At 43.8% G+C, this 20,974-nt stretch overlaps 2 protein-coding genes across 4 annotated transcripts; both read right to left on the bottom strand.

Annotated features, from left to right (window-relative positions):
• LOC310747858 (uncharacterized protein) lies at nucleotides 1-10,778 on the bottom strand. Of its 2 annotated transcripts, none has more exons than XM_083583174.1 (7): nucleotides 10,557-10,778; nucleotides 8,463-8,675; nucleotides 7,176-7,825; nucleotides 5,639-5,709; nucleotides 4,502-4,741; nucleotides 2,193-2,439; nucleotides 1-865 (listed from the first exon to the last, which is right to left on the bottom strand). In XM_083583174.1, the coding sequence occupies exons 2-7, from the start codon at nucleotides 8,576-8,578 to the stop codon at nucleotides 702-704; spliced, it is 1,488 nt and encodes a 495-aa protein (XP_083439300.1). In that variant the 5' UTR covers nucleotides 8,579-8,675; nucleotides 10,557-10,778; the 3' UTR covers nucleotides 1-701. The 2 variants fall into 2 exon arrangements, with proteins under 2 accessions (XP_083439300.1, XP_083439301.1); XM_083583175.1 differs by lacking the exon at nucleotides 10,557-10,778 and adding an exon at nucleotides 10,440-10,525.
• Nucleotides 10,779-12,776: 1,998 nt separating this feature from the next.
• LOC310748074 (uncharacterized protein) lies at nucleotides 12,777-19,882 on the bottom strand. 2 transcript variants are annotated; one of them, XM_083583616.1, is made up of 5 exons: nucleotides 19,786-19,882; nucleotides 17,681-17,954; nucleotides 15,440-15,697; nucleotides 14,788-14,949; nucleotides 12,777-12,990 (listed from the first exon to the last, which is right to left on the bottom strand). In XM_083583616.1, the coding sequence occupies exons 2-5, from the start codon at nucleotides 17,790-17,792 to the stop codon at nucleotides 12,869-12,871; spliced, it is 654 nt and encodes a 217-aa protein (XP_083439742.1). In that variant the 5' UTR covers nucleotides 17,793-17,954; nucleotides 19,786-19,882; the 3' UTR covers nucleotides 12,777-12,868. The 2 variants fall into 2 exon arrangements, with proteins under 2 accessions (XP_083439742.1, XP_083439743.1); XM_083583617.1 differs by lacking the exon at nucleotides 19,786-19,882 and adding an exon at nucleotides 18,857-18,946.
• Between the last annotated feature and the right edge of the window lie 1,092 nt (nucleotides 19,883-20,974).

The raw sequence follows: 20,974 nt of genomic DNA on the forward strand, positions 1-20,974 counted from the left end.
TCCAGTTTGAAACTTGTCTTATTTACAAGAAATATAACATTTATTAGAAGCTAGTGTCTTGCCATGTTTTTGCTTCAGTAACAAGTGGCTTCCACGGTTGACTGTCTAGACCAGTTTGCAGGAGATGAGGGTTGCAGAGGAAATGGGTGAGAGCTCATATCCACCAGCGGGTGACTTTTTAAATGGATATCTGACTTACCTTCCCACCTTCATAAAATAATGGTGATTGAGAGGACCGTGGGCAAGTTACAAAACTAGTAGCACCAAACGGTTTGCAGCTGAAGGTAAAACTGAGTGTGAGCTAGTAAACTTAAAAAACAAGTAGGCATGAGGTGGTCCCATTTTGGGAGATGCTAGTGGATAAGAAATTAGAATTATGGTTCTCAGGTAACAGAATAGGGAAATCTGTTTTCAGACTGCTTTACTGTTCTAGGCAAACACGTAGCTCAGAAAATACTTGGGAGTCAAGTTCTCATCCCGTCCATTCAAGGCTTCCTGAAATGAAGAGTTCTGTGGTCGTCCCACTTGCTGAGATTTCCAACAGAGAGATTACGAATTCCATCCTCTCTTCCCTGTCCCCTGCACTGGCAAGTTAAGACTCAATCCATAGGAACCTGGTCTCCATGATCTCCATCTGCCACTATTGCTGCACAAGAAGGAACCCAAATTTGTGTCATCCTGGTTCAAAATGGGTTACTGTGCTACCCTTTGAGGGGTTCTTGGAAAATAGTGGTTGTAACGCCATTCGGTCCACTTTGACAGTCCGGGTCAATCATTTTCTTAACTGCCCTTCGGGAGGTCCCACATTTACTGTTGATCACCGCATTGAAATTGCAGCCTCTGCCACATGTTTTGGTGACGTACTCTGTAAGTGGGGGTGCAAGCACAGTGAGAGAACAGAAGCAGAGGCTTAGTTCAGTGTTATTCCTGTTGACATACACTGGAAACATCAGTCCAGCTTGTATGTTTCCAAACCAGTCCAAATTCTTTTCCAAGAAGAATGAATGCAAGTGAAGCACACAGATCTTAACGTGTTTTCATGATAAAAATTTTCAAAGAATTAGGAATTTTCTGCAAAAGCCAACAGTAAGGAAGGTTATACAGAGGGTTTTGTTTGTTTTAGTGCAGCCAGTTTATTTGTAAAGCTTTTTTTCTGTGACCTTTTTAAAAAAATCATGTATATTTAAAGAAAAACTTTATAGAAAGGTCATAGAAAGGAAGCATTGCACCAAATTTTACAATACAAGCTTATGACCTTTTTGTCACCCTAAAAAGCCTAGAAACTCCTGATGATGATTCAATAATAATATAAGCCAAGTTCACAAACGTCCCAACGGTTTCCGTGGCTGCACATTATCTTGGACCGAAACATGTCAAAAGTATCTTTTCTCAACAAACCTATTTTCTTGTCTTCCCTCATCCTAATAATAATTGCAGTTTCACAAAGCCCTTGATAGTACAGCGTAAGTTCAAAGCGCAGTGTGTGCAGACTCCAGCTTTGTAGGAAACATTATTTTGAAATATAAACGAAACAAACAAGTTGTATTCCATGCGAGTCACAAAGTAAACCCGCTGAAATTAATGGACACAACTTAAACTAAACTAAACAGTCTAAACTAAACTAAACTAAACAACTTAAACTAAACTAAACTAAACACAACTAAACAGTCAGGCCTTTTCTGCAGCGGCTCCCCATTTGTGGAATGCTCTCTCCAGGGAGGTTCGTTCATTATACATCTTTAGGTGCCAGGTGAAAACGTATCTCTTCAACCAAGCCTTGGTCTATGGCCTTCTAAATGTGTTTATGGGGGGGGGCTTATTGTTTTATTTTTGTTTTAACTATTTTGTGCTTTGATTCCTGCATTTTTATCTTGTGGACCTCCCTGAGATCTTCAGATGAAGGGTGGCATATAAATTTAATAAAAAAATAACAGTTGTATACAGCCAAAATGCCTTTTAAAAGCATACTGACTGTGCTTAGGGGATACACAGTGGTTTTAGATCATCATTGATGTTGAGAATGAGGAGGAAGTTTATAACAGAATTTCTAATCTGAGAGTAAAGCAAATTAGGTTTAACAGCTAGGATAAAAAGGCACTGCCCCAGTCTTTACCGAAGAGGACATACTGTAAACCTGCTCACACTTTGCTTTTCCCTATCAGCACTATTTAAGATCTCGCCACATCCCCTACCTTTGATAGCATTTACAACAGCAACCGGCAATGGGGTAGGCTTCTCCATGGTCATGTTGTTGTGGGCGATGCGCTGTCCAGTGGCCGAAGACCGGGCAAGAGTTTCACGAGAGAAGAAGTAATCCAACAGGCGTCTGGTCATCAGCTCAGGCTTGTCGGTGGAGACTTGGGATAGGTCCTCCAGCTGGTGGTGGGAAACATAGACTTGCGAGTTGGGGACCAGTTCCAGCTTTGTCCTCCCATTCTCCTGTCCAATGGGAGAAGGTTATGTTACTCTATAAAGCTGCGCTATGATGTTGAAGCCCCGCCCCCTTTCTCCCACTCTTGCATCTAAGGAGGCTAGACTGTGATGCAGCAGATCTATTCAGAACCAAGCTGAGGAGTATTTAACCGGCTCAAACATTTACTGACATGCAACAGCAGCAAAGCTACGCTCTACAAAATGTTAGCTGTATTCAGTCCAGTTCACACAAGCAAAGCCGCACTTGGGTTTACCTTTTTGGTATTCTGTGTGGATTTGATTGTGTTGAAACCTACCTGGCAGGAAATTGTAATGCTTAGTAGTTGTATAATCAGGGCTGAGAATACTAGGCACTCAAATCTGCACCGATCTAACTGAAATTCAATAAGAGCTCATACTCATTTTTAGAAGAGGAACAGGGAGAGGAAAATGCAAAATCTAGCACACCGCCAGTATCTCTCTTGATAACAGAGATGTAGGTTGGTGCGCATGTTCAGGACAACATTCTCTGTTTTAAGGACAAATCCTGGCTCAACTCCTGCATTCATTTAAGAAAGACATGGGTCACACTTAGAGAGACTGAAGTGAAGCATGTTGTGCACATATCTTGATATATTTCTCTCTTCGGAGAGCAAACATGCTTGACACTACAGGTCTATTTTCAAAAGTGGCGGGGCAGTTAGGGGACGAAGAGGGAAATTTCAGATTATATGGTGTCTACCTTGGCGATTGAGATATTTGAATGTTAGCTGGTGTACACTACTGTCACAACAATTTTATATTCTGTATTTAAAAGCTCAGTTTGTACACCTGTTTCCCAAAGGTCCAGGAGGAAAGCTTCTCAAAACATAGGTGCTTCATTGTTTGATTCTGTTTACCAGAGTCATGAGGAGGTGAAAGGAGATGCAACTCAGCGGCAGCATCAGCCCAGCCATGGCCTGTGCATGTCTCTCCTGATGTGGAAAGGCAAGCAACTGCCACTACTTGACTCAGACTAGTAAAGTCCAAGTGTCTGAATGGAATCCTTGACTCCTACCCTCTTGAAAACAGGTGGTGAATACGGTTTTGAACTTGACATCCAGAATGACACCCTGAACACATGCACCCATTTTCTTTCCGATACCTTCAGAGCTGATGCAACATTGCATTGCTTTGTATGTGTTTCCTGCTTGCTTTTTGAAAATGGGCAGGAGCATCAAGCTAGATTCTACATTTCAGGGATGGTGTCCAGGGCCTAGTTAAATGGTGGAATTCAGTGCCACAAGATGTAGTGACAGTCACTGATTCAGATGGCTTTACAAGGAGATTAAACAAATTTGTGGATGATAGGGTGGGCTACCAAGAATCATGATGTCCCCAGGACCAGAGGGAGAATGTCGCTGAATATCTCTTGCTGTGCAGCAACAGTGGGAGAGTGCTACTGCCCTCACATCCTCATGGTGTGCTTCTCAGTGGCGTCTGTTTCACCATTGTGGGAAATGGGATACTGGACTATATATGCTTTAGGTCTGAATCTGCCGGGCTCTTCCGCTTTCCTTATGAATAAGCACAGTGACTCTCATTCCACTTAACCTTCAAGGCTGGTACAACATTGCATTGTATTTTGCACTTCCCTCCTTCGGTTTGAAAATGGGTTGAAGCTGCTATTAAAACATGGAATATAAAAATGTGACCTGCATGGCTGTTTTATTCTGTTATCTTAATGTCCCAAGGAGTTGTTCCCAGACAGGCACTGAGAATGTGGCATACCGATCAGCCAAGTTAAACAAAAGGCCTCATTTAATGGCCAGACACAGGAAGCTAATTCATAAGGCATCAGGTCCCTGGCTCTATGGGGGCCTTAACTGGAAATGCAAGTAACTGGTTGCACTCTGCCACAAAGCAACAGCTCACTGGCACAGTTCTGCCTGAGTTGTGATGCACGTGCGTGAACCGTTTTCCTCCTGAATCAAACAGAGACAGGTCTTGCTTCATGCCACCCAATGTTCCCTCTGAATGAACGCCTTACAATATGTTTAACATCATTGCAGCATCCGGTCAGAGAGAGACTTCTTCCCCCATCACCTACCTCCACTGGCAATGCCCATACAGGTGACTCATCAGACAGTGTCTCTTGTACATGGTTGTCCCATGTGCTGGTGGCATCACTGAGCCCAATAGGACTTCCTGAACCATCTCCTGCATTTATCCAGGGTGACAAGCCACCTGGTTCTGTGTTCAGTGTCCTCCAACCTGGTGAGATATGTGGCACAGTGGCTGGCACGTGCCTCTGATCTTCCAGAGAATGTGGTGGCTGCAGACCACTGACCTGAAAGAGATACAGATACCTGGGAGTAAAGAAGAAGAGAAAGAGTGTGGTATATAGACTTACATAGGAAGCTGCCTCATAACAAATCGGATCATTTGTCTACCAAGCCTGACATTATCTTTTTTTAAAAATAATGTTTTATTGATTTTATGTACAATCTTTACAACAGAGAACTTTACAACCAAAATAAACCTTTACAACCAAAATAAACCAAGATAGAAGCAGTAACATGACTCTCATATTTTCATTTGTACTAAATTCTTCTCAGATTTCCTTATTTTACTATTCTTTAACTTAAATCTTCTTTTAATTCCTTGTTCTTAACCTAAATCGCATATTTGTCCTCTGTAATTTTCCAATTATTGCCTTATACCTCCCACCCTCTTTAACCATTACTTCCCTTCATCCATGTGCGATCTTCTCTTCATACTGTTATTTCTTGTTGTGTTGACAGCTATTAAATTTGTTTTTCCATTTGTATTTTAATATTCTCTTGTATCCTTGCGCACTTCCAAGCCTGACATTATCTACTCTAACCAGCAAGGGCTCTCCAGGGTCCTTCACACTACTTGCTACCCAATTCTTTTAAAATAAAAACTAGAGAAGTTGGAAATTGAACCTGTATTCACACAATCAATGTCAGCTGTTGACCTGGAAAGAAAACTTTCTATTCTTGGGTACTTTCTATTCTTGGGCATAGAGGCAGTAATTTTGTCAACTACCTACGGGCTGGTCCTGAACTATAAGCCTGAGACTCTTGGCTTTATACCAGAGAATTGTCATAAAGATGACAATTGTAGTGGAATACTAAACCATAACAGCTCTCATTCACAATTCCACTTTACTCTTCAAAGAAAAAAACAACCAAGTGATTACTGTATTTTTTATCCCCTTTACCTGTGAAGGTGTGACATTCTCCAGCACTGCCACCAGGCTTTTGAGGAACTGAATATTGTTTTCATTGACATCTGGGGAAAGAAAAGCACATACAGACAACAAGAACTGTACATCAGACAGGATTTCTGGAAAATCTCTCAGAAAAGGAGTGTGTGTAGTTATCTTCCCATGATGTGCTACCTGGATTTGACAGCAGACACCTGTGGCTGCTGTTTTTAAAAGCATGGTAAACCCACAACTTATGTGGGAGTTACATTCCAGGGATCGTGTCTAAAGCCAAAATTGTGTATAGTCAAAACACATTGGGTTCAATGATAAGTGAGATTGCCAAAGCCCTTTTTCCTGAACATCCAACCTCTTTCTTCTTCTCCTCCTCCTCCTCCTCCTTTGCCAAGCTTATAAAACAGAATGTGTGCAAATTAAATGTACATAAGTTGCAGGCTTACTGTAACTGGATGGGATCACATGGATGTTTTTTTCCTACCCTTTCCTTTTCTTGGCAGCGCTGTCTGCTTCTCTTTTAGCTTCAACATATATGAAGAGACAACCAGCAGTGCTATAGGGACACTTCATTGGTAAAGTTCAGCAAAGAAGAAAAGCGCAACATGCCCGATGCTTGCAGTTATTATCTAAGCACAGCTATGGCAGACCTCTCTTGTCTGCATGCACTTAATAGACACAACAAGCAAGTGATTGGAAGCGGAATTTTCAACCATGTGGATTACATTGTAAATAATCAGGAAGTCATGGAAAACAACAGACAACTTCATTTTGCCCAGTGGGGAAGACAACAGAGGTACGGTACATGTATGTTTCCCACTGCAAGGCACATGGCAACTCAGAGCAGGAGGTGGCTATATGAAGTGACAAAAAGGCCCAGGGGGAAGGGTTAAATTCCCCAGCGCTGCGGGCTTGACACCACCTCCTGGGTTGCAGTTTACACTTTATATAACTTGTGGAGGCCCTGTTCCCATAGCCATATTGGTAAGGTAAAGGTAAAGGGACCCCTGACCATTAGGTCCAGTCGTGGCCGACTCTGGGGTTGCGGCGCTCATCTCGCTTTATTGGCCGAGGGAGCCGGCGTACAGCTTCCGGGTCATGTGGCCAGCATGACTAAGCCGCTTCTGGCGAACGAGAGCGGCGCACGAAAACACGGTTTACCTTCCCGCTGGAGCAGCACCTATTTATCTACTTGCACTTTGACATGCTTTCGAACTGCTAGGTTGGCAGGAGCAGGGACCGAGCAACAGGAGCTCACCCCGTCGCGGGGATTCGAACCGCTGACCTTCTGGTCGGCAAGTCCTAGGCTCAGTGGTTTAACCCACAGTGCCACCCGCATCCCTAGCCATATTGGACACTACCCCTAGTATGCAAGATCATCCTTTCCTCTGTTCCTCTCACACCACATCCCTTGTTGAGACGTCCTCATGGACTGCCTCCTTTTGAAAATTCCAGTACAGACACAAGAGAGCACTGGTGTAGAGCTCTAATCTCCCCATTACAAGCAGCATTTAGGTGTTATTGTTGGTTTTTTTACCAAAGAGAGAGTGTTCCATTCCCAGCACCACCCTGGCTGGTGCTCCTCCTCCTCCTGCACTGTTCCTGATGGACAGGAAGTCGTTCTGCTCCTCTAAGTTCTGGGTGAGAGCTTTCAGCTCACGGTTCTCCAGCTCCAGCTCCTGGATCCTCTTCTCCTGCCGCACAGCAGCTTCCTCCCGAGACGCCAGGGCTCTCCTCAACTCTGCCACCTGCCACTCCAGTTCTCTGATCAGTTCAGCATACAGACTCGTCACTCTGCTGTTGTCCGTGACAGGCGTGCATTCATGAGCGTTTTGATGACAGCAACCCATCAGCTGGTGACTCAGTGACGGGGGTTGTGACAAATCCACTCCTGGTCTGGCATGGGCAGATATTGACATGTAAGGGGCTGCATGGGCAGCCTCAGGATTTTCTGGAGTCCTCCTGCACTGTGGCATACTGAAAGGACACTGGCTATGGAGATCCAAATTCTGGAAGACTTGTCCGTAAGACATCCCCTGTAGTTCCAGTACTGGAGGGACTGGAGGGGCAAGGCTTGGACTCATGTGTCTTCTACCAGCAAGCTTGGCTTTTTTCCGGTTTTTGCCTTCTTCAAATGAGCATGTTAGGGGAGAGCAGGCTTTTCCAGCGCTCCTTAGTAGTTGGGTGCTGGAAGCAGACAAAAAGAAGGAGGAAGTTTCAAGAGAAAAGGATCTTGCAAAGCCTAAAAGCAACCACCACAGAATGACTCTCTCTTATGAATTGGCTGTGCCGCTTTTAGGTTCCCCAGAATCTTCCCTGTCCGTTCTTGCAAAAAAAGAAAAAAAGAACTTTCTTTTCATTAAAAACAGTAACATGAAAGTGACCAGCACTCATTGCAAAGGAAATCTTGACCCAGGGGAAAATAGCGTCCTTTCTAGAACAGGGACTTGAGTCCCTGAGTGTTCCTTAATTGCAGACGGCCCATTTGAACTCATTAGTAATCTGCATGGTCCCAATTTAGTTCCTAAATATTAAGTGTAAATGCTGGCATTAAAAAAAAACCCCGCAACACTTGCTAGTGAGGACACTATCCCTCCAAACTGCTCAAAGTCTTGTTATCTCACCTAAATTGTACCCCACCTTCTATGCTGCATGGCTCTCCTACAACCCCCCCCCCCCATCCTGTCATTTTTGCAATAAGAATTGCTACTGCAATTCAACATTACCACTGGAATGTCGTTTTTCATCCTTCAGATGGCCCTTTACAAGCACATCCCACTAGAAAATACCTGGTGACAGTATTGTGCCTGGACTTTCTCCATACCTGACACATTCTTCAGCCACTCGTCGCTGAGAGGTCAACTTGTGGGGCTGATGAAAAGTGGAACTCTCCAGAGTGTTGCCTTTCATTCCTGCTTCCTCCTGAAGATTATCATCCATACGTTGCTGCACAGCCTAGGATTAGGAGATTGTTGGGTCTGTGACACCTTCAGCTATTAGTCCCCATCTTTGAAGAGGCCAGCACCTGCATCAGAAACTGTCCAAGACCAACCCTTAGTTTGAGCCAGAGTTTGATAGAATTTGTTGTCAGCGAAGACATGGGAGCATGTAAATAAATCCAGAATGAAGTGTTTCAAAGCTTCTGCAAGGGTGCCCACCCTGGTAACCAAAAGCCTTCTCCCACAAGTCTGAGTTTAAGGCTACATATATACCATCCATTTTAAACATGTTAATTCAACCAAAGGTTCCTGGGAACTGTAGTTTACCCCCTCACAGAGCTACAGTTCCCAGCACCCATAACACACCAAAGTTTCCACAATTCTTTTTTTTTTTAAATATATTTTTATTAACAAATTGTAATAATACAAAACAATCCGCTCCTCATCTTGTAGAGGAGACAAGGAGAATCTAAAGTATAATAATAATAATAATAATAATAATAATAATAATAATATCTGCCAATATAAAGAACCAGGTTTTATTCTTCATTTATGCAAACAAAGACAAAGATGAAATGCAAAGATGTCTCGCAGTAACTTACAAAATTTTGTGGCTGCTATGAACATTGTGGACTTGAATTTTGATACTTCTCATAATTCTTTGGTGGAAGTCATGCACTTCAAGTGTATGGTGTGGAAGAAAAAGGGTTTGCAGTACAGAACTTCCCTATCCTTCCCCATTATTCATATATTGTTTTCCCATACCTTGCTTCAATCTCTCTCTCTCTCTCTCTCTCTCTCTCTCTCTCTCAGATCCCGTTCTTTTTTGCCTTCGTGTCCCCCCCCCCCCATTGCCGTTTAAATGTATCCTTCAGCTAGACCTTAAGGCTTTGAGGTCTGGGACACACTCAGCTCTCCGCGCCGCCTCCTGCCCTTTTTGATGCCACACTAAGATGCCATCAAGCATCTTAACCAAAATCAATCTGAACAACCTGGCATTAGGATCAATGTCTTCTCAGTCAAGAGGGCATAACTTAGAAGTAAGCGGGATCTCTAAGACATACCATTTTACAAAACTTAAATGCTGTTAATGTTGCAGAGTTTATTTATTTCTTCATTACATTTACGTTCCACCTTTCCTCCAAGGTGGTGCATATGCTTCCCCCCACCCATTTTTATCCTCCTAACAACCCTGTGAGGTAGGTTAGGTTGAGAACCACTGACTGATCCAAATGAACTTCATGGCTGAGTGGGGCTTTGAACTCCGGTTTCCCTGGTTCTTGCCCAACACTCTAATCCCGTGGTTCCCAATCTGGGGCACACTCCCCACAGGGGGGCAATTCGAGAATGAGTTATTAACAGTTAATTGTCTTTTAGGCTTCCTCCACTTGAATAGGAGTTCACTTTTTGAATAATAAGAATTATATGTCATGGGGGGGTATCAGGATTTTAGAGATGCTTAGGTGAGGCATGGACAAAAAAAGCTTGGGAACCACTGCTCTAAACACTAGAATTTTTTTTTACTTCATTTTGTATGCAATTATATATAATATATATGTCTAAAATTGTACCCAAGATGGTGCATGCACACACACACACACACATTTTTTTTTTTAGAATTTTTTAGAATTTTTTTTAGAATTCAATCAGTCGCAAGAACTGAAGTATTATTATTATTATTATTATTAATTATTATTTATTGACTTTATATGCCGCCCTATACCCGAAGGTATTATTCCGTTTCTTTCAAAATCACAGCTCTGGAACCTGTTTTCAAACGCAAGGTTGACACCTGGAACATATTGAGTAGACCGTGCAAAAAAAAAAAAAAAAGAGTGCCACTGGGCATGTGCAGACTACACCTCTCATTTCTAGAAGCAGCACTGCGTCGAGGCCCCACGAGCTTCCCTGAGCAGCCCCTTCTCACCCCAACTGCCGGCTTCTGCCTTCCCACCCCAAAGACAGAAGGGACCCTGTACCTTTAACAGCACCTCCATAGGGTCTGTTTACAAGCTTGGCGCAGCGTCCCCCGGACGTCACGCTCGGCTCTCCGCGCCTCCTCCAGCCCTTCTCCTACTGGCCGCGGAGCTCTTTCCTTCTGCCTCCTCATTGGGCCGCCTTCCGCCGCCTTCCCATTGGCTGCCGAGGGGAGGCGCCTTCTCGCCTTCCCTATAGACTTTTCAGCAGATAGACTAGTGACGCGCCGCCCAGCTTCCGGGCCGAGTTGGAAAGTTCATTACCTGTACCGGGGACAGTCTACGGAATCTCTAACAATCTGAGATAGCTGCGGGAAACAGCGCTGGAAAAAGGGAATTTCCCGCCAAAAAAGGGAAGGTTGATAGCTATGCTGGGGACCCACAGGTTGAGAAAAGCTCATCTCTTCTGGACTAGACCAAGAGGCAGGTTCTGTCTCTCAGGGAATCCTAGAATTGTACAGTGGTACCTCGGGTTAAGAACTTAATTCGTTCCAGAGGTCTGTTCTTAACCTGAAACTGTTCTTAACCTGAAGCACCACTTTAGCTAATGGGGCCTCCCGCTGCTGCTGCACCGCCGCCACCCAATTTCTCTTCTCATCCTGAAGCAAAGTTCTTAACCCGAGGTACTATTTCTGAGTTAGTGGAGTCTGTAAGCTGAAGCGTCTGTAACCTGAAGCGTCTGTAACCCGAGGTACCACTGGAGAGTTGGAAGAATCCTGAGGGTCATCTAATCCAATGCAGGAATCCTGCCCACAGCCATCGCTGGGTGGGCTCGAACCACCAAACTTTTGGTCAACAGCCAGACGCACTGACCCATTGTGGCTGTAGCTCAGAGCATGTGCTCTGCATGCAGAAGGTCACAGGTTCAATCTCCAGTGCAGGCATAGGCAAACTCCGGCCCTCCAGATGTTTGGGACTACAATTCCCATCATCTCTAGCTAACAGGACCAGTGGTCAGGGATGATGGGTATTGTAGTCCCAAACATCTGGAGGGCTGGAGTTTGCCTATGCCTGCTCCAGTGGCTTCTCCAGATAGGAAGAGAGCTCCCCTTCCTGAAATCCTGCACAGCCGCTGTCTGTTACTGTGCGGAGACAATGTTGAGCTCAATGGACCTATGGTCCGACTCGCTATAAAGCAGCTTCCTATGCTCCTCAGTGAACAAGTAGGATGCCTGGCGAAGTAGAGAAGCACATTCAGGGAGATCAGGTCAGTCAGCCCCTGCTAGGGTGGGGGTCCTCCACAGATGCCCACCCAGCCTTGAATTAAAACAAAGTTACCTCCTAAATGTTTTCCTTTACCTGTGTGGTTTGAAGTCATGTGGGCAAAGGTACAGACCAATGATAACCCTTAACAGGGTGGTGTTTTGCTTATTATTATTACCAATGATCAGGGTGGATTTGATTTAAATCAAATTGATATAAATCACGATTTAAATCACTAGTCAGTACTTGATTTAAATCACTAATCAGTAAGACTTGATTTAAATCACTTTTTTTACAGAAAGACTCATTCTTGATGGTGTAATCTTAATATTTACAACCAGATGAAGGTTTCATTTTTGGAATAATAAATTTTCAGAGTAGTTTTCACAGTTATATCAAAAATTACTGATTTGGTTATACTATTAGAAATACATAGACAGATAATTTTGAAATTATTGTGAGGTTTCATAAGTTAACTGTATTTGGACAACTTTTCTGCTGTACTTTACTGGAAGGAGAAAAATAATAATTTCCTTAATAACAATTTAAACAATTTATTTAACTAAAACAATAACATTATAGCATATCTATCCATGTTTGTTAACTGATGTGATTAAACAATTTAAAAGAAAACAATTTAGACTGAGTTTTAGCACACATGAAAAACTTAAAACAAATCCTTATTTCCTGTTGAATAGCCTTTGGACTATAATGTAACTTCAATAGAAAACTACCTATAGAATTTTTTTCCCTCCAAAAGCATTTTATTTTAAAAATCCAATTTAAATTTTTTAAAAATCTGATTTAAATTTTAAAAAATCTGATTTATTTTATTTTTAAAAAATCATTGATTTTTATCCATCCTGCCAATGATAGTCCATAATGGTCAATTTTTTATTATGATCAAGTCTCCATTTTGAAAAATAATTGTAAAGGTTGTTTAACACAAAGTGTTAAAACATAACCAGAAAACACAGATATGTCTTAATTAGCCATGTCTTGATTAGCAGATTAAACAACTTGATTCCCAAATAAATATTTTTTATTGGATGGGGGAAGGATGTCGATTTGCAAATCTACAAAACCAATAAAATCAGGAGGGGAAAAAAATATTAATCCTGTTCATCGTCATATTCCAGACCCTCTAGATGGCAAGTTCTGTGGTGGATCCACGCATTCCTCATTTTCAAAACGATCTGCTCCAAGCGGGAAAGGCGCTGCTCAAAGTCTCTCACTGCAATGAAACAGCATGATTTTTGACTCGGGCAGAACAACTATTGCTTCAACACACACTCTGTGACAACTGGTTTCAAATACAGGTAACTCACATCTTATGCAAAGGTTAGGTTCTCAGGGTCCACGTGTATACAAAAATATGTGTAAAAGCCATGAACTCTTGAATCTCCACCCCTTGCAAGGTGGAGGGCTGCTAATCAAGCTTTGGGAAGGCAGCAGAAAGGCTCTTAGATGCTGCCAGAGTGCTTGCTTTGCCTTCCCTGCACAGGTGCTGGTGTGTGTGTGGATAAATAAATGGAGAGTGGGTTTCCTACACTCTCCATCTATTTCTCTCCCCCCAAAATTGCAAATCTGCTGTTGTAAACAAAATCTGCCCTTACTCCCTTATGGGGGACACAAGAGCCCTTATAGAGTCCTTTGTACGTTCTCCATCGGTAGGAGAAAATAACAGAGGCCAACCAGAGAATATTGAGAAGCAAAGCAGCTAGTAAGCCTGATCCTTTATTAAACTGTTGCAACAGGGTGCTCCCCTCACATGTAGGAGAAAGGAGGAGGACCCAGAACAAAGGTGTGCCTGCCCTTATATAGACATATAAGAGCTCAAGACCACCCCTCCATACATCATACATACATCACAGAAAGGGTGTAACCCAAGACCACCCCCCACAAACATCATACCTACATCACAGAAAAGGCGGTCTACAACAGAAATTTGAATGTTGTTGTTTTTCCTGTCTGCCAGGTTATCGATAATGCCTTATCTGATTGCCTTTCCTGGTAGTCTGGCCATTCCTTTGAGATGGTGATTACCCAATTCCTGAGACAATAGGAAGGTTCCCTCACCCCCTCCCTCCTTGCAGAGAAAACATTTGGTCAGTTTGGGAGTCAGAATGGTTTCAGGTCGGTCTTCCTGTACTGATCTATGTATGTGCTTGGTTGGTACATTTATGAACATTTATTATATATACAGTGGTACCTCGGGTTAAGTACTTAATTCGTTCCGGAGGTCTGTTCTTAACCTGAAACTGTTCTTAACCTGAAGCACCACTTTAGCTAATGGGGCCTCCTGCTGCTGCTGCACCGCCGGAGCACGATTTCTGTTCTTATCCTGAAACAAAGTTCTTAACCCGAGGTACTATTTCTGGGTTAGCGGAGTCTGTAACCTGAAGCGTATGTAACCTGAAGCGTATGTAACCCGAGGTACCACTGTACTAAAAAATTTAAGTTCTTATACAGTGGTACCTCGGGTTACATACGCTTCAGGTTACATACGCTTCAGGTTACAGACTCCGCTGACCCAGAAATAGTACCTCGGGTTAAGAACTTTGTTTCAGGATAAGAACAGAAATCGTGCTCCGGCGGTGCAGCAGCAGCAGGAGGCCCCATTAGCTAAAGTGGTCTTCAGGTTAAGAACAGTTTCAGGTTAAGAACGGACCTCCGGAACGAATTAAGTACTTAACCTGAGGTACCACTGTACATGCAATCACGTAAGTAAAAAAAGTGTCAAATGCGAGTTACCTGTAGTGGCAAGAATGATACAGAAGTAAAAAACCAGGAAGTATAGCAGGGTGCAAAGAAGAGAGGAAGCTTTTTTTCTGTTGAGCGTTGCATTCCCTTGGGGGTAACCTTGGGGGCACACCAGCAGTGGGGAAGGGCAGAGACAGCAGTGGGTGTAGCCAAAGCCCACCCCAATCTCCCTTTGCTACTTCAATATCAATATGCTCTTGACAGTCACACATCCTCTACTGCTTGATCAAATCCCATTCCATAAAAATGAGAGGTCCTCCTGACTTACTTGTGTTACTGATGGTGAACTCGATCTTCTGCATTCCAAGCAGGATCTCATCCAATGTGATCTTTTTTGGTGATTTCGGGAAATAGCGTGGATTGGTTTGTGTCTCTGCCTCCGTCCCATCAGCTGCATCTTTGGAGGTGCAGGGCCTTTCAGTATCATCATCTTCCAGGGGTGGGGTGGGGGAAGGAAAGGGGGGTGTTAGTAACATGATAGTCTCCTTGCTTTGTCGAAATCTCTTGATATGTATCAACAGAGAGCTTGGAATCTATTCGATCATTGTGGATAATATTTAAGTGGGGTACAAGACTAGCTGAGTAGCAGTTGTTTATTGCAAGAGGAGGTGTGTGCTGTAGCCCAAAGAAAAGCTCTAATGCATAAAGGACACAGTGATTGGAACATATTCACTGACTCACTGTGGACAATATGTTCTGGGAGAGAGACAAGACTAGCTGGTTGCCCTTTTTGTTGCAAGCTGGGAGTGGCATACTATATACAGTGTACCTGTATAGTTCTAAGGGAATCTTTAATGTACATATTGACACAAGACACTGTGCATTCTACACTTGGAACAAGTATTGGGCGGACAGAAGTTGGAAGGTTATAATATACTTTTCTTAAACTGATAAACATTTTCTTGGTTTTATGCACCAACCTTGACCTTTTGATGGCCGCCGTGTTTTGTCTTGTTCCTGTATTTTTTGTGGTTCTTGTACTTTTTTTGCTTCTTGTTCTTGTACGCTTTTTGCTTCTTGTTCTTGTACTCTTTTTGCTTCTAGTTCTTGTACCCTTCGTTGTTCTTGTTCTTGTACTTTTCTTTGTTCTTGTTCTCGCTCTTTTTCTGATTCTTTCTTTTGCTTTTGCTCTTCCTCTTCATCGTCATCATCCTCCTCGTGCTCCAGTATATAAGCAACTACCAAAACAGCAAGCATGCCTGAGTAAATTACCCACCTGACCAGGTACGACTGTAAGAAGCTGCCCTCGGTTAAACCACCCCACGTGCATAGAAGGGTTTGGAGGAAAATTGCTTCTCCATTACTCAACCCAACACATCACCACAGAGCCATGGGTGGCAGCTGTATTCTCAAAGAAGTTTGCAATGTGCAAAAGTGCTATGCTGGCTAAGTAGCTGTCTAAAGCGAGAGCTTTATTTTTCATCTTGTTCCACATGGCACATCTGATCCAGCCAACTGGGCTTCTCAGCCACTTCCCACAAGTAAATCATGTGGACACAGTAAGATGGCTACTCCCAGACAGAGTCTGGATGCACACTATATATTTCAAGTACCCTTCAAGTGCATTCTCCCTCCTTCAAAGAATTATGGGCACTGTAGTTTGTAAATTATGGTGCCCATAATTATCTGATTGCTCTTTAAAGGTATAGCGTGTGCACAGACAGAGAGAGGAACCCTGCTACTACTGTTCCACAATATTTAAAAAAAAAAAAATCAGCCTTGATTCTTCCAAATTTAGAGCAAGCTTCAGTTGCCACCAGCCTGAAGCCTGCCTGCTACAGACAGGCCTCTTCGCACACCTACGAAAACAGATGAGGAGTAGAGAAGGTTGTTCCATGTTATTGTCTCCACCATGTTCTATTACATTTTATTACATTTTAATATGTGCTGGAAGCTGCCCAGAGTGGCTGGGGAAACCCAGCCAGATAGGCGGGGTATCATTGTTATTAATATCAGCAGCAGCAGCAGCAGCATCCCAAGAATAAACTCCTGCACAGATTGCCTGGAGCAAACTGCTGTTCCAGGCTAGGACCCGTAGGGGGGAAATAGGACCGGATTGAGTCAGGCTGTATGCAAGACAGTGGTAGCAAGCTAACTGAGGCTGTGGACACATTTCCAGTTTACAATGCAAATGGGTGGTTCTTTTTCTAAATTTGGAGAAAAGCTGGTTTGAAGGGGAAACGCTTCAAAAACCGTGTTTCATAAGAAACGATAGGAGAGATTGCGGCTAATGTGACGTGTGCACGCTGCTTCGCAAACCAGCAGCACAGTGGATGCAGGGTAAATGGGCTGGAGGCTTTAAAGCAGCGGTTCTCAACCTGTGAGTCCCCAGATGTTGTTGGACTACAACTCCCATCATCCCTGAGCTCTGGCCTTGCTAGCTAGGGATGATGGGAGTTGTAGTCCAACAACATCTGGGGACCCACAGGTTGAGAAAGGCTGCTAAAGACTTGGATGCTCCCAACTCCACGGGAAACTGTCGGTGCTTATGGGAGCCGTGCTTTGTTCCTCAAGTCCTGGCTCTGACAGAGCTGAGGAACTTTCTGCTTTCCCTAGGCCACAGAGAAGTGTCTTTCTGTACTGCTGAGGGTTCTGAGGACATATCCTGAGGCTTGGAGGACAGGTCAGGGTTATCTCCTCAGGTTGTGGAGGTGAAGGCTTCATTAACTCCTGGGGAACTCCTCTACTGAAAATCTCCAGTGGGGTAGTGGCTTCTGGAGGTCTTTCAGAGGATGGGCCCTGTGTCCAAGTCTTCCCCAGCCCCCAGGGTTCTGACTTCTGAGCCATGTCACCTGGACAGTCCTGTGTTGCATATGCTCCACAAGGAGCCATGGCAGCTTACTGGGAGGGAGAGAGGTGACTTGCTGGGCGGGAGAGAGCACAACATAAGCACATTGGTGGAGCCAATCCAGTGCTCCCGCCAGTACGTTTGCAGCTGACTGACCTCACAACCCTTTTCCCCTCTCGGTAAGCTGTGGTGATATCAGTGATGGGAGGTCAGGTAAATGTTGTCACCCCACTAACTGCTACTGCCAGAGTCCCATGGGGCAAACAACTGACATGTGAATTGTGCTGGGCTATCAGAGCATTCTGGGTTGAGTGTGCTGGAAACACAGGGGTTTCACTTCTACAGCAGTGAGGAAGGGGATAGTTGTTTGTACTTAGGACTTCTCGGTTCTTGTTTCTGGGGACTGCCGTTGGTACTTCCAGCCGCATAGGCGTGGAGGTAGGCATGGGGGCCGAGACATTATCTTTGCAGCAGCTCCAGGACATTTTTAGCTCTTCCCCATCCTCCGTAGAAACATCCTCCTTTTTCTCTTGGCAGAAAGGAAACCTCCCAGGCCCTCTGGTTCAGAGGCTAATGCCTGGTATCCCTCTTCTGCTGCGTCAATGTTGGCATTCCTCTTTTGAATGGGGATCCGCAGCTTTTCCAGCCTAGAGAACAGTGTGGGAGAAGAAAGTGAGAAATGAGGGTTTGCAGTCTTCCTTCCTTCCCTATCTGCCCACATGGAGCCTTTGTAGTATGTCGTGTTTCTCGATATTTACTTCTCTATTTATTTAGGTCTGTCTCCAGCCCTAGTCCTAATCATCTTAGACCCACTGAAGTTCATGAAGGTGACTAATGTTGGTTCGTGTCAGTGGGTCTAGTCTAGTCTAGTCTAATCTAGTCTGAGTACAGCTTAGTTGAATCCAACCCTTAAGAGTTTTTCTATGCTGCTTTGCATCAAGGCCATGAGCTCAAAGCAGTTTATGTAAAGCAAACATAATAAGATTTACAGAAACTCTTTTTAAAGAAAACCCACAGTAAAACAAAGATAATTGGTGAAGAATACTAAAAAAGACTAGAGGATGAAAAATAAATCTCAACATGGCTTCCAAAGGCTTGGGAAAACAAGGGAGCCTTCAGCATTTGCTAGAAACCCATCAGTGTCTTAACCATTTTTGCCTCCAAGGGAGGGAAGATCATAACTACAGAGCCACCACAAAGAAGGCCCTACCCTGGATGCCCATTTGACAGGGCACATCCTTTGGTGGGACCACAAACAGGGGCCCCCTACTGATCTCAGGGCTTGGGGTGATTCATGTATTAGGGCACCATCCTAACTCCTGCTGGGAAGCATCAGAGCTTGACAAATCAATAGGATTCCAATCATTCCACTCCACTCCATTCCCCTTCCCCATAGTTTTTTCCTACCCATCCATTTCTAGTCACCATTTCATGGCCTCTGGGCATGATCAGTCCTCATTACCACCTCCACCACCCCCGGCCACACACACACCCAAGTTTTCCTACACGATGGGGTTTTTCCTAAATATTTTTTTATATTTTGGCAAACCTTGGAGTTGTCCCAAGCCTGCTGATACATTTCTCTTGTGCGCAGATGGTGCCATTTTGGTTACATGAGGAACTGCACTCACAGCCTAAACATTGGAAATAGAGGGGATTATATTTCTTTCTTTTCCTTTGGAATTATATTTCTAAGCACAGGTGGGAGCAATTTATGGAATTGTATAATATGCAATCAAAATCCTTTTTCCTCAATATCGCCTGCTGGAGTTTTGAAGGTCCCCACAAAGGAAAAGGCAAGCCATTTTAGTTGAAGCATTTAAACTGGTTCCAGTGATAATCTTTTGAAATTAATCCTTTCAGTGTTGAGGAGCCCGCCCCCCCAGAATAGCTTTGAACAAGCCTTAAAGAGCAATAGAACTAGAAATCACTAACAAATCTTCAAGTGTGTGTGTGTGTTTTCTGTCTGTCTCCAGGAAGAGTTTACAGAATGCTTCATTGTCACAAAAGCAACGTCTAGAAAAGAGAAGTATTTTAAGATTTAACAAATTTACTGTCCAGCACCTTACCAAATTGGGAGCACACATGACCTAACATTGATACATTAGGTATTCATGTACATCGCTTCTTACTGAACTGTGCAGATGATTCTAAGCACACCCAAATAACCTATCATTTCACATTGCCTGCAATTTCTAGAGGATTCTGTGTTTTCTATATTTCACCGTCCCTCTCCCAGCAGTTCCACTCATGTCCGGCACTTAGTTAAGAACAGAAATAGGAGTTCCAATCTTTGGAGAGTTTAGTAACAGCAGCTGGTGACAAGTCCCTCTATGCAATTAGGAAGTCTCGTCTCATCTAGGTCTCATACACCAAAAGCAGGTTTCCAGTCCTATTAGTTTATAATCAAGTCAGACTAAAAATATAGCAATTATGGAAATGTTAACAAAATGAAAGAGAAAAGCATCAAACACTTACTCTCATAGAGGACCTCTGGTCATCTAATAAGTGGGCCAGCAGAGGGAGGTGTCACAATGAAGGTCATGTCACTGTTACCTTAGCAACCTGGGTCAGCCAGGGGCATTGTTACTCTTAATATGAACACAGGTGCTATGGTTTCTAATTCATTCAGTTCGTTATGCATATTTTTGCTTTTCATTCAGGCAAAATTTGCCCATGTGCCTGCTACACATAGCAAAGTTTGTTTGTGTATATGGGGCTTATGCAGGATGTCACCACCACACATCCTGCAAATGCCATTTTAAGTGTCACTTCTGGCAATGCACAGAGGGATTTAGAACAGTCCAAAAGCAGCTGCTGTGCTGTGTTGGCTGGCATCCGTCTGTCTCAGGAGAAAATGGAAGAGTGTGCCTTCAGGGCTGAAGTCAAACGGTTGGAGAGTTACAGTGCCTGCTGTGTCTGTAGAGAGACATGTTTTGTTGCAGCTGGGGCAGATAAAGGTGTCTGGTTGTGCTGTTGCAGAAGCACCATAGCATTTCTTCTCTCTGTGCTCCTCCCAGCTGTCATTCCTCCTCTGGCCAATGTGGATACAGGACCTGACTGTCTGTCTCCAGGCACTGGGATTGCCTGCAAGGGATTCCCACACGGCGGAGTTAATGTTGCCAGCATTCATCTGCAGAGTGACGCCAGCTCCCCATGCAACACACCCTTGGAGATCCTGCAAGCTTCCATTCTGTGGACATGACCAAGCATAGACTTTGCTGAGATACAAATGCCAACATACGGGGAATGGGGCTTGGGAGAACACATCTTTGAGATTCTGCCCTGCCATGTGATGCCCAAAATCTTCCTGCTGCACCGCATGTGGAAGGCGTTAAGGCATTGCTCCTGGCAGGTGTTAGTTGTCCACAAATCTATATGTGTTACTGAAAAATATAGAAAATGATCTTTCAGTTATGCATCTTGGTGTGAGCTTACCACACTCTTTGGGCAAAAACCCATGTATTTGTGGATTGTGGGTGCATGTATGAATCTACTACCCTTGATGTGACATTTCTGCTGTCATTGGACGTTACTGGCATCTAAATTTTTTTGATGATCAATCAAATCCTCACTTGGCCATGAAGTCCATTGTCTCTTAGCCTAGCCTAAGAGGTTAATTAAGGTGCTAAAAGTGGAGATGAGGGATCTACGGCAGAGCTCCTTA

Source organism: Podarcis filfolensis (genome assembly GCF_964270895.1).
Source record: "Podarcis filfolensis genome assembly, chromosome: 13".
NCBI classification, from domain to species: Eukaryota; Metazoa; Chordata; class Lepidosauria; order Squamata; family Lacertidae; genus Podarcis; species Podarcis filfolensis.